Here is a 12,610-nt window from a genome sequence, read left to right as displayed (position 1 = left end):
TTCGCATGGGCAAAACATTTGAATTTCTATGAAGTGTTGAGACATACTTTTGAATGGTCGTAACAAAAGTAATACATGCTATAACAGTGGATAATAGAAATATATAACAGTGTTGCAGCTGACATTTAGGAATGTTTACATTTGTTGGATTTTTAAACAAGCAATACTTTTTCTACTTTTCTGATCTCTGCAAATAATCAAAAGAAAACCAGAATTAATTTGTAGTTAGGTAAGTGACATGTCTAAGTCTCCACTTAGTTCATAGGCCTCCCTTGAGGCACTCTAGCACATTAAATCTTTCTGCTGTTTTCCCCATTCAGCCTTTTAAAGTGAGAATATTAATGCTGCTGCAGTGTGCTTCTTTATTTCTTGCCATTGTGGGATTTGTAGGGAGAAGAAAAGACTTTTGTCAATTGACAGCATGTTTCTGTGCACAATAATGCATCTCATTTAACTGTATCCTCAACTAGAAATACTTGACTTTAGATGCTCCCATATGCCATCCATACATGACATTAAAAAAACACAAATGATTTTTAAAAAACTGTATTAAGTGGTGGTGAGATGTTGCTGTAAAATTAAACATATAAAGCTTACCTTAATTGTCCTAAAAGTATATGCAGTTGATACTTGGTGTGGAACGATAGTTAAAATATTTTAATATTTGTGAATAGCTTATGGAACTATCTCGGGAAACCCCTAATTTTTGTATTACTAAAAATCTTAGCATTGAACTACCATGTTGCTTACTAGGAACATTTTTTTAATTACTATTTCTTTCTCTTTCTGTCCATACATTCCTATAAAAATAATATACCATTTTACTATCAAGGCTGTTTTGTGATTGAGTAACTAATATATTTTGAAGAGTCCAGTAGCACCTTTAAGACTAACCAATTTTATTGTAGCATAAGCTTTCGAGAATCAAGTTCTCTTCGTCAGAGAAGAGAACTTGATTCTCGAAAGCTTATGCTACAATAAAATTGGTTAGTCTTAAAGGTGCTACTGGACTCTTTTTGATTTTACTACCACAGACTAACACGGCTAACTCCTCTGCATCTAATATATTTTGATGAGTGAGAGCTTATCCGTGACTACATTTTTAATTTTTTTTATTGTTAGTCACTGTAAGAGTAGGAAAATGAAATGAATTTAAACAGTTTTTTTTAATGCAGATGGCTGGCCAGAGCTCACCTGCTACGTTGCTGTAATTTTAGAAGTCCATAGAGAAAGAAGTGTGGGTGCACAAAGAGGGATCTAATTTGAGGGTCTGTAAAATTAATCCTGTTTATTCAATTTGCTTGAAACTTATGGAGTCTTTAGTTTAGAGCAGGGGTCCCCAGCATGGTGCCCATGGGCACCATTGTGCCCACTGATACCTTTCCTGGTGCCTGCCAAAAAAGTGGGTAGAGCCAGGTGGGCTTTTGCCAAAGTTTCTGATTAGCTATTGGAGATTGGATTAGCTGTGCAGATTTCTAAAAGCATTTCTTTGGCAGAAGTTGCTTTCATAACACAAGAATCTTCTCTGTGTGATTGAAGGCAAACTGTGACAGCCATTTTGTGGCTTGCTTCCCCTCCTGCCGCAGCCATTTTGTGGCAGCTATTTTGTAGATGTGCCCACCATACTGAGGGCCAAGCTACAAGTGACGAATGACACTTGAACAGCAAGTGGATTGAGTGGAGCACAAGTGAACAGGGAGAAATACACTTGCCGTTCAAGTGTGATTCGTCACTTGTAGTTTGGCCCTAAGTATTCCAAATGTGCCCACGGGATCAAAAAGGTTGGGGACCCCTGGATTAGAGGGAGGACATTATATACTGTACAGATTTGCTTCCATTATCTTTATAAACAATTGCCCAAGACCCTTCAATAGATTCCTTGTTGAAAATAATGGTCTGTATACTCTGGAACCTGAAAAACCACCTTAATTTGATTCCTGAACTATCTGAAAATAAGCAGTCATGGTGAAAAATCTCTCCCCGCATATGTGTGTGTGTGTGTGTGTGTACATGTGTGTGTGTGTATATGTGTGTGTGTGTGTACATGTGTGTGTGTACATGTGTGTGTGTACGTGTGTGTACATATGTGTGTATATGTGTGTGTGTGTGTGTGCATACACATATATATGTGTGTGTACATGTGTGTGTATATATATATGTGTATATGTATGTGTATGCATATGTGTATGTATGTATGTATATATACATATATGTGTGTGTGTGTATATATACATACTCTCTCTCTCTCTCTCTCTCTCTCACACACACACACACACACACACACACACATTCCTGGTGAAAACTGTTTTCAAGTAGGAAAAATCCCCTTACTTCTAGTCTAGGTTCACAGGTTGAATTGGTAATTCTGGACCTGACCTAGACCTAGACTGACTGAGTTTTATTATTTACTTTATTTATACCCTGCCTTTCCCCCCAATTGGGACCTAAAGCAGCTTTCATCATTCTCCTCTCCATTTTATCCTTACAACAACCTGTGAGGTGTGTTAGATTGAGAGAGTATGACTGGCCCAAGATCACCCAGTGAGCTTCTATCACAGAGCAGAGTTTGGACCGCTGTATACTACACTGCTCTTCTGTTTTTCAGATGCTCCGAAAAGAGCACATCTATCCATGTTCTGTTCAGCAATGTCCACAGGCTTGCTATATTTCTGGCCATTGCAGCAGGCACTTTCTAATATATATTATTATTTTCTATTTTGTTATATGCTCATTTATGTAATGTATCATTTATGTATAATGTTGTATAAAGACAAAATCTAATGCTGAATGCAGAAATGTTTGTTAACCCACACTAACCCCACACTATGTCCTGTTTCCATCTTCATGGCACCCTCCATATGCTCACCTTTCCCTTCCTCCTTTTCTCCTTCAAATCTACTTTTATCTTCCCCATCTTCACCTATATTTATTAATTTACTTCATTTATATACTGCTTTTCTCCGCAATGGGGACTCAAAGCAGTTAACATTCTCCTTGCTTCCATATTATCATCACAACAACCCTGAGAGGTAAGTTAGGGTAAGAGTACGTGAATGTAGGAAGATCTGTCTTGTCTGTTCATGGCTCTGGTCTCCAAAAATAGGCTATTAGTATATAAAATTATGAATTGGATGTTTGCTTGGTGTGCAGCATGGTTGTCTTTTTTTAGTCCTAGATTTGATTATCTTTTTTTTTCATGTAGCTTTCCCACACCATCATGTGAAATAAGCCAGCACTTGGATCAACTTAGCTTCCTTCTGTCTAGCAGGAAAGGAGTTTCTTTTCTACAGGAACATGGGCAAGGAGATATTAAATGGCTTCCACCCTGCAGTGTAGGAAATCCCCTTTAGGAAAGGTGGAATTTTATGGCTCCAGGACTGTAATTCTGGAGATTTGTGAGTACATCAGAGAGACTGGCTTTCATACACACAGCTTAGTTTTAGTGTCTAGAACAAAGTTGGAGAAAAAATTGAGAAGTATCTGTGTACATAAAGGAAAGATCAGTGCTGTGTTTTCGTAATGGTGACATTCCTTCTCCAACCTGTTCTTTCTCCCTCTTTTTTATTGTGTATCAAGTTCAGAATGAAAAGTGCTCACTGGGGCGCTTAGTTTATTTATTGGCAGATAACTCGCTGTCAGCTTTCTAGCTGCCTGATGCAATCATACACTTGGGCAATGGAAAACTGCCAAGCACAACACTCTGAAACTTTGTAGCCTTCATTGCTAATCAGGTCCCCAAAAGCTCATGAAATAAGGTGAAGGAAGAAAATATTTCCGCAGCTTTTCTAAGCTGCCTGACTGTGTACACAAATGCTGCCTTTAGCGTTGCTTGTTTTTTCCTCCTTGGAACCTCTTCTGTGATAAATAGCAAGGCTACTGCTCAGCATGCCCTAACACCTGGGAATAATCATGCAAAAATAACAGTGAGGAACTGCAGAGCGTCTGTTCTCGACATTAACTTTCCTCAGCTTGACAGACTGCCACCAGCAGATGTTAGACTTGTGTGTGCCTTCCTTCTCCCTCCACCATCCCCCACTGGAGATGGCTGCCTTCCTGCTTCTGCCTTGTTTTCTCTCTGCTTCTAATGGGCTACTTCTTTATCCTTTCAAGGGGTTTCCCTGCAAATCTGTCTGAAAGCAGTAGCCTGATTTTGCTAATCTTGTGATTATGGAATAAGCAGGGATATTAGTAACATTTTCAAAGTTGTTTGAAACTAGGATGCAGCAATTGAAAAGAATTTTTCACTTGTTAGCAACCTGTTCTGACCCAGGATTCTGGCACAGGACTTGGAAGCCAATTCAGACATTCAGAAACAGTAGAGTAAGCTGACCTTTTGGAAATTCTGTTCTTTCAAGATTCAAGTGGAAGTTGTTGCCATGTTCAGATGCTTCCCCATGTTAAAAAAAGCCTTGCCCTTGGTAATCTCGTTAGTAATCCATTAGTTTCGGTTGCTCCTGACATGCTAGCTTTTCATAGTCAGGAAGGTGTTTCAACTTTTATTTTTAATACCAGAAAGCATTCAAACATTAATTATTTGAATTCTCAGGTGGTACCAGGACTATATGCTATAACTGAATATTTGGATCAACTCTTGAGATACTAAGGATCTATTGAGACACATTTCCTGTTTTGTAGTGAGTCTTTCCTCTTTTCCTTCGATTAATAATCTTGCAGAATTGAGTGATATGATGGTTCAATCCAACCTTTTGCACTAAAGAGCATACACTTAGCATGTTAGCCCACATTATCTCTGTTAAGTAGGATACCATAAACAGAGGAAGTACAAACAAAGGGTGCTGTGCCAATGATACCCATAGGAATCAGCAGCCCATTCTACTCAGATCAAGAATTCCTTCCATTTTGTGAGATCATGGAACACAATATAAAGGAATGAGCCAATAAATTTTATTTCAAATTAGTTTGTGTAGTAAATAACTAAATACATCGGAGAGGTCTTTGCCCTTGACTAAAATGTAATCAAAAGTCTGCATTTCTAGAGTGCATATACACACCCTAAGAGTTCTAACAAAACTGGCAGATCTGATTCACCTCCCTGTTTCCTCCATTCCTCCTCCAAGTCATGTTTGATGCTGCCATTTGTGACAGAGGGCCAAGCTACACATGACGAATGACACTTGAACGGCAAGTGGATTGAGCGGAGGGCAAGTGAACAGGGAGAAATACACTTGCTGTTCAAGTGTCATTCGTCATGTGTAGCTTGGCCCAGAGATAATCACAACTATGATGTAGGATCCATTAAGTGTGCAACTTCAAAATGCTGCATGTAGGTTCTCCTCTCCCCCACCCTGTTATCTTCTGCTCTGGCTGATACCATTTTCATTTGGAAACATAGAAGCTCTAAACTGGGCACATTTCTGCTAATCTTGTTGTTTTGCAAAAGATCTTTTATTTCCTAGTCCAAATGCAGCAACCAACTGACTTACTATACTGTAGCAAACTCATTTGTTGCCATCCAAAAGAGTGAGAGAACCTCAGAATTCTCAGTATTCTTATATCAACATCTTTAGTATTCAGGTACTGCTGCAATGGAAAGCATGGAACTGCTATACTTGGCTGAATAAAATGGTTCTGTTTTTTGAAGAGCAAAATGTTTAGTGCTCAGGACATCATCTTGCTGAAGTGATTATAGTATCTCAGTTTCAGCAATATTTCTCTTGCTGTGTAGAAATCTTACTACCTTTTATTTTGGAACAGGACAGAGCTTTGTGATCTTAAAAGATTTATTTAATAGACTTTTATCTACCCTTCTTCCATTTTATTCTCACAAAAATTATATTGGTAATGTCAAGGAAAGAGTCAGTTTTAGTCTCAGATCCAGAGAAGTTAGCCGTGTTAGTCTGTAGTGGCAAAATAGTAAAGAGTCCAGTAGCACCTTTAAGACTAACCAACTTTATTGTAGCATAAGCTTTCAAGAGCCACAGCTCTCTTAGTCAGATGTATGTCAGTCTCAATTAGAGTATTATAAGAGTATTTCAGATGGTTTCATGGCAGTGCACAAAAGGGAGTAGATTGGGGTTTTGCTGCTGTAGGCCACATTGGGTAGACTGTTGGGGAAAGAGCTGGAAGTATGAAAAAAAGCTTCAGATTCTCTGTTATAAGAGTTTGCAATGGCCAAACTCGGTGTAGTGCAAACTCTGGCCTGATGTCTTGAATGTAATACAAAGATAAATATTGTTCTATTTCAATCTTGCTTAGCTGACAACTAGTTTGCAAGGAACATCTGTTTTTGAGGTCAGTTGGTTTTTCATTGGCTTGCATGCTTGGCTTCTTGCTGAAAAGCTTTCTTTTTTTTAATGCTGCCAGCATCTTAAAGTCTGATGGCAGGAGGATAAACACAGAACAAAGTACACAGCTTCTATACTCAGTCATGCTTTTTCAAGTTTTTATCTGGTAATAGCCACTGGAATCACAAGAGCTCAGTTTTGCCAAACCTAAAAATTTAAAAACCACGTTTTAACTTGCCCCCACCTCAGCTTAATTCAGTTGCTTAGGATATGTATGTCATTTAAAGTTTAAATAAAGACTACAAGTAGGACTCTTGCTACACTTGTCTCTATATTGCGTTTATTTACATAAAGTCATTTTGTACCATTATTTTTAGATTCTATTTCAATACCTATGCTTCTGGTCAATGACTGGTTTAGAATAAAGGGGGAGGAAGGGTTCCTCCAGCCACCCAGCATTTAGCCACCACTACTTATTTCCCTTCATCACTCCTTCACACCATTACAGACAGAGAAACAAGAAAAGAAAGAAACCTGATTATGTTGCTATGCATACTCCAACGGCTTCTGTTGCAAGCTATTTTTTGACTGGAAAAGCCTGAGAAAAAACGGTGTTTAAGTAAAGCATCCCCTTTCTTGCATGGCTGGACCTCTTGCCCTTTTCTCTGTCCTCTCTAACTTTTCCGGGCCCCCTTTGCAGTGGAAAAAGATATGAGGGAGAAAGAGAAGAACTGGGATGCACAAGCAAGAGCACTCTTACCATTTCTTTGTCCACCTCATCTGCCCAAAGAGTTTCAGGGAACTCAGAAGAAGGGAAGAAGAGAGCTTTGGCTACTGTAGCCCAATCAATATCACACATGAAACTAAATTCTTCACTGGGATCATAGGAATCCCTTTTACTTACCATCTTCTCATTCTACTTCAGGCATCAAGCTCCATGCTTCAATAAACCATTGTAGTTTCAAGATCTCAATTCACTTTTCATAATAATAGATTTGTACAGTTTTCCAAAATCTACAATATCGAAATCAGCAGGTTTTCTCTATGTACAGTCTTTTATGAAATTAATTTCATCAATATGATTTTGGATGCTGCTTTAATAAACTGCAGCTTCTTACAGTGTGGTCTCTCACTGTTGCTTAGCTGGGCATTAGAATTAGGAACAAATAATGGCAGAGTATAACCTTTAACATTTATTACATTTCTGAAAGCAAGCTTTTTTGGCATCCAGACGAAGAATAGCATGGTTCAGCTTGAATGCACTTTAGACTTGAAGTGAATGAGATATTTAATTGATACAAATAAGAAGATCATACAAACTATTGGTTCAGGTGCTTAGACTAGAAATTATTCTTCTCTTACTGGTACCAAGATTTAAAAAAAAATGGTAGTAAATATGAGAATGAGAAAACAGAATGTAAAACTAAAAGATTAGTTACTAAAATAAACTAGTAGTTTCTGCTGTTGTTGGCTTGAAAGCCAAAGATCCATTGTGTTTGCTAGTTTAATTAAACCAGTGATGCAGAAGTGAAATGGTCTTGCTTACAGATAAAGAAATGTAGGCTAAGATTTACTGAGTAACCACATATGTTTAAGGAGAACAGCATAAAAAGTTAAGTAGTCTAACAGGTTAATTTCATTCTTTTATTAGTGAATTTCCACAAACTTTGTTATTAAGTGTGGGTTATTTTAAGAATGTAATAATATTAGAGATGGATACAGATTGATACAGGTCTAAAAGCAAACTATCTCCCCAGTATATTAAATGTAACAAGTTCTTTCTTTTTTTTTACTTTTAGGTCGACCCCCTCTTTACAGTGCCTGCACCACCCCCTCCTATTTCTAGTAGTCTCACGCCTCAGATTCTGCCTTCCTACTTTTCCCCATCTTCCTCCAACATTGCAGCCCCAGTTGAACAACTTTTGGTACGGACTCGTTCAGTGGGTGTGAATACTTGTGATGTTGGAATAGTAACAGAACCTGAATGCCTTGGACCTTGTGAACCAGGGACCAGTGTGAATTTAGAAGGGATTGTATGGCATGAAACTGAAGAAGGTAAGTCCATTTCTTTTCCATTTTGTTTGAAAACTGACTTTTGGTTGTGATGCACATTACCGAACATAACACTTGCAATTTTAACTGAATCTTTGACACTGTTCAAGTCAGATGTCTTCTAGTGATACCGGACATCAGTTTATATGTTTCCAGTTACAAATATGGACTTGATTATGCATTTGTATATAGATGAGTTGTGTGTCTGAATGTTTAACACCTCATATCTGACTTTGTTTAGAAATAAGATGGTTCATAGAGTAGCAGAATTAGAGAAAGAATGGGTGTGGTGGTGCTTGGGAACTCTGTGCTGGTTTGAATAATTGTCTAGCCATTTGGAAGAGGGGGGAGTAGAAGGAAACTGTGCCTTTAGGAGGCATTTTGGTTTAGTAATACAGCATGTGATTTGCATGAAGAAAGCCTAAGCTGAACCCCTGGCATCAGCAGAACAGGATCTCAGGTAGCAAGTGCTTGAAAAAATCCTTCCATTCTTGAAACCCATTCTTGAAACGCTGCTGAACTAGAAGGACTGGTAATCTTGACTGGCATATGTATTAATTATGACCCATGAAGAAGTGTTAAAATGGGGAAGTTATAGAACTATATCCATATCTTACACTGTTGGTTTTGATGTGTTTTATTCTCCTGACATATTTAGGCATCCTATTATATGGTATGAATGCTGTAACCTTTTGTTTATCATTTTATTATAAAGGTAAAGTTCCTTGGTGAAGAAAAAAGTTTTCATGTGATCTTAAGTTTAAAGATTTGGTCCTGATTGTCTTGAGAATTGTGCAATAGTTGATTGTGAATTTGTTCAATCTATGGAGATTTCCTGTAGAGGACATATCCTATTAAATAAGGAACAGCGAACAGAATGTTGATTCATAATTTCTTGAAAATCATCAAAGAATAAATTTGGGGCTGGAAAGGAGTTTGAAAGATGTTGTTTCTTGTTAAAATAAAGGCAGGTGTTATGTCTGAACTTCCTGTTGTTAATGTCATACTTGTATGTGTCAACTTCATTACTCCTTTTGATGAAGGATCTGAAATCAAATAATAATTTCTGGAATATTATAGGTGTTTTCTCCTGTTTGCTTGGAAGGATTTAATGGTGATTTGGCAGCCTCTGCATCAAGAAAGTTCATTTCGAAAGTGTACTAAAATACAATAACTGCTGGGCATTCTAATGTATTTCATCCATTTGCACAATAGTAGTTCCTAAGCAGGGAATATGCAAGAAATGTGTGAAGGAGAATTCTCCCACAAGCCTTCTCCTGCTTCTTCTCCCCAAACTTATTGCCAGCTCTTCCCTTCCTCATCCTCCCACCACTGCTGCTTCCCCTCTTTCCCCACCAGATTTCTCTTCACCCTCCCACTACTGCATCCCTATCTTTTGCCATTGCCTCATCTACTTCTTTCCTTCCCCATTCTCCTGCCATGTTATCTTATTCTGCCTCTCCTCCTACCAGCTTCTCTCCCTTTCCTCTCCCTTCCTTCTTCTTCTATTGTTACTTCCCCCTTCCTGCTACAGCATTATCCCTTCTTCTTCTCTCATCATATTGGATAAAATTACGCAGCAGAAGAATATAAGCAGCACAGACATGTGTGTTTAGCTTCTATAATACAGTTTACTACAAACATAGAGTAAAAGGGTACATGAATAGTAAAATAACAAATAGCTTATCCAAGCGCCATGTTGTTCCTTTGTTCTCTTTATTCCTACATCTCTGTAATCCAAACTGCAATGGAACACTGTAATTGATCCCTGTGTACATGCAGGAATCCTAATTGCCTCACAATAAAATTGATCACCCAGTAGTCAATCTTAGGGTCACCTCCCTGAGAATAATACCACCCCCTTTCTGGCGGGAAGGAACTACTGTATTCCTAATTGGTTCTATGCAAACTAGCTATCACTAGCTAAACCTAAACATCAGTTTAACTCTTTCATGACAGAAGGGATGATGCTAAAAACCCAACACATCATGGCAGCCTTTCTCTCCTGCTCACCCATTCATCCCTACCACTCATCACTCTTCTCTGTCTACAGCCACTAACTCAAGGCTGGCATATTCCTGGAGATTTGTGAGTGGAGCCTGGGGAGGGCAGAGTTTTGGTAGGGATCTCAGCAGCATCTAAAGTCATAGAGCCCAAAGCAGCCATTTTATCAAGAAAAATTGATCTCTGTAGTCTGGAGATCAGTTGCAATTCTGGGAGATCTCCAGGCCCTATGTGGAGGTTAGCAACCCTTCTCTGACACCTCTTTCACCTTCTCCAACCCTCTTGTCCCTGCATCTTCTTCTTTTCTTGTTGCCACCACATTCATCTTCCTCCCCACACCACTTGATCATTCTCTTGCTGCATCATTGGTTACTGGGGCTGCTAAGCAACATCCAGAATGATGGCTAAGATCTTGGGCATAGCATTATGATATCTCATGTTTATTTAGCTTTGTGGATTCTTGAATGCCCTTTGCTGCCTCCACCCACCCAGTTTTCCTGCCTTTTTCTTCCCCATTCCCACCCCCCACAAAACTGGGAGTTTCCCTGGGTTTGTTGGAAATTCCCCCCCCCCCAGCTGTTCATGATCCCATTGAGTGAATTTTTTGATCCTCACTCTGGGGCCATGTTTAGCATTAGATATTATATTCTGTTCAGTAATATATAAGACATCACTAAAGTGCTTTACACTGCCTGCTTGATAATCAATAGAAAGAATGTGATTACTTGCTTTTATATGCTCTCAGCCATCCATTCATCTTTCCCTTTGATATATGCCTTCATGAGACTCATAAGATGGATTGATTCTTTTAGATTGTTTTTAAAACACATATAATTTCTATTTAAAAAATCCTGGCTGAGAAGAGTACCTATGCTTCAATGTTCATTTTACTCTCCTGCATTGACTAGAATTGGAATGTGTGTGTGAATTGTGACGTGAAGGAACAGTAGCTTTTAATAGTGTTACTCTTGCTAAGTAAAGTAAACTTCTGACCCCCACTGAATTAAGAAGTGTTTCTTGTTAAAGATCCGGAGGGCACTAGTGTGGTATTTTATAATGTGCCTGTGCACTAGAAAGAATGTCACTCCATCTGTCTTCTTCCATATCCAGTTGAGAAGGTTTTTATTTTTTGGAAATCCTTCTGTATTCCTGTACTCCCTCTTCTCAGTTCTGGAGGAGAAAGGAAGCACAGTTTAAGCCCTTTTCCACACAGCCTTTGTAAACTGTTTTGGATGCTGATTGCTAATGGATTTCTTTTGCCATTTTATCTACTGGCTGCTAACAGATTTTTTCAATTTTTTCAGACACAGCCATTTGTGTTCCATTTGCAGTGTTGAGCTGAGCCATTTTTTCAAACAAAACACCTTTTGTTCCGTTCTCAAGTGTTCTCTGCGTTTCTGATTTGCTACAGTGCACTGTTTAAAATGTTGGAGGCACTTTCTGCAGCACCACATTTTTTATTTTTCACCCATTTCCAGTGCATTCTGTAGTCATTAGTGATATAGCATTGTAATGATAGGCGTGGCTGGTTCTCCAAATTCCCAGCTTTATTTTTTTTTTAAAAGTAAGTCTCTAGCCCCTTCCAGTGTGGAGAGATGTCTTTTTCTTTATATCTTCACAAGGGGTTAGAGACTTTCTTTTTTAAAAATGAAAGTTGGGAATTCAGCAAACTCACTACACCTATGCTATAGCACCGTAGCAGTACTTTTATGTGTGTTTTTTTGCTGTTGTTTTTTTTAAATTGCAAACGCTCTGGTGGCCTAGGCAGCAGAATGTAGCCATTTTTTGCACCAGAAAAATCAGCAGTTTGAAATGTCCACAGGGACTCAAATATGGTTCATAAATGGATGTGAATGCTGTTTGAAACTATTGCCCCCACAATAAATTTGGAGCATTAACAGATAAAAACCGAATTATAACAGAAATGTGAAAGTGGCCTAAGTGTGAGAACAGACACATACTTTTTCATATACACTGGCTATCCCTTATTCAGTTAGTGCACCTACAGATCTGGAGCATTTGTGTGGCATACATAAGGATTAAATAATACTACTTCTTCATAGCAATAGAGATTATAATAGTAAAGGTTTCTAGTTATTTGTATCTTGCATGTCATAAAGCATCTTGAATAATATTGATAACACGCCACAATACTGAAAAATCATTAAATAAGAAAAGGAAAGACACATGATTTTGTTTCTCTTCAACAGAGGAAATTTACTAGATGTAGCAGTTTGTTTGTCTATTTATAAGGAAATTTCAACAAAATGCACAGTAAAAATACAAATGGTGGTGGATAGTGCCATCAA

At 38.3% G+C, this 12,610-nt stretch overlaps 1 protein-coding gene across 3 annotated transcripts in view; it reads left to right on the top strand.

Annotated features, from left to right (window-relative positions):
* Positions 1 to 12,610, top strand: part of ZNF608 (zinc finger protein 608) — a 190,280-nt gene that overhangs the window by 77,553 nt on the left and 100,117 nt on the right. For all 3 annotated transcript variants that reach the window (XM_054987649.1, XM_054987650.1, XM_054987651.1), the window contains exon 3: positions 8,045 to 8,300. In XM_054987649.1, the coding sequence (XP_054843624.1) occupies positions 8,045 to 8,300 (256 nt within the window). The remainder of the gene's footprint in view (positions 1 to 8,044; positions 8,301 to 12,610) is intronic.

Source organism: Eublepharis macularius, chromosome 8 (genome assembly GCF_028583425.1).
Source record: "Eublepharis macularius isolate TG4126 chromosome 8, MPM_Emac_v1.0, whole genome shotgun sequence".
Taxonomy (NCBI): domain Eukaryota; kingdom Metazoa; phylum Chordata; class Lepidosauria; order Squamata; family Eublepharidae; genus Eublepharis; species Eublepharis macularius.
Note: the sequence above shows the minus strand (reverse complement) of the source record. Positions and strands in the feature narration are given on the sequence as shown.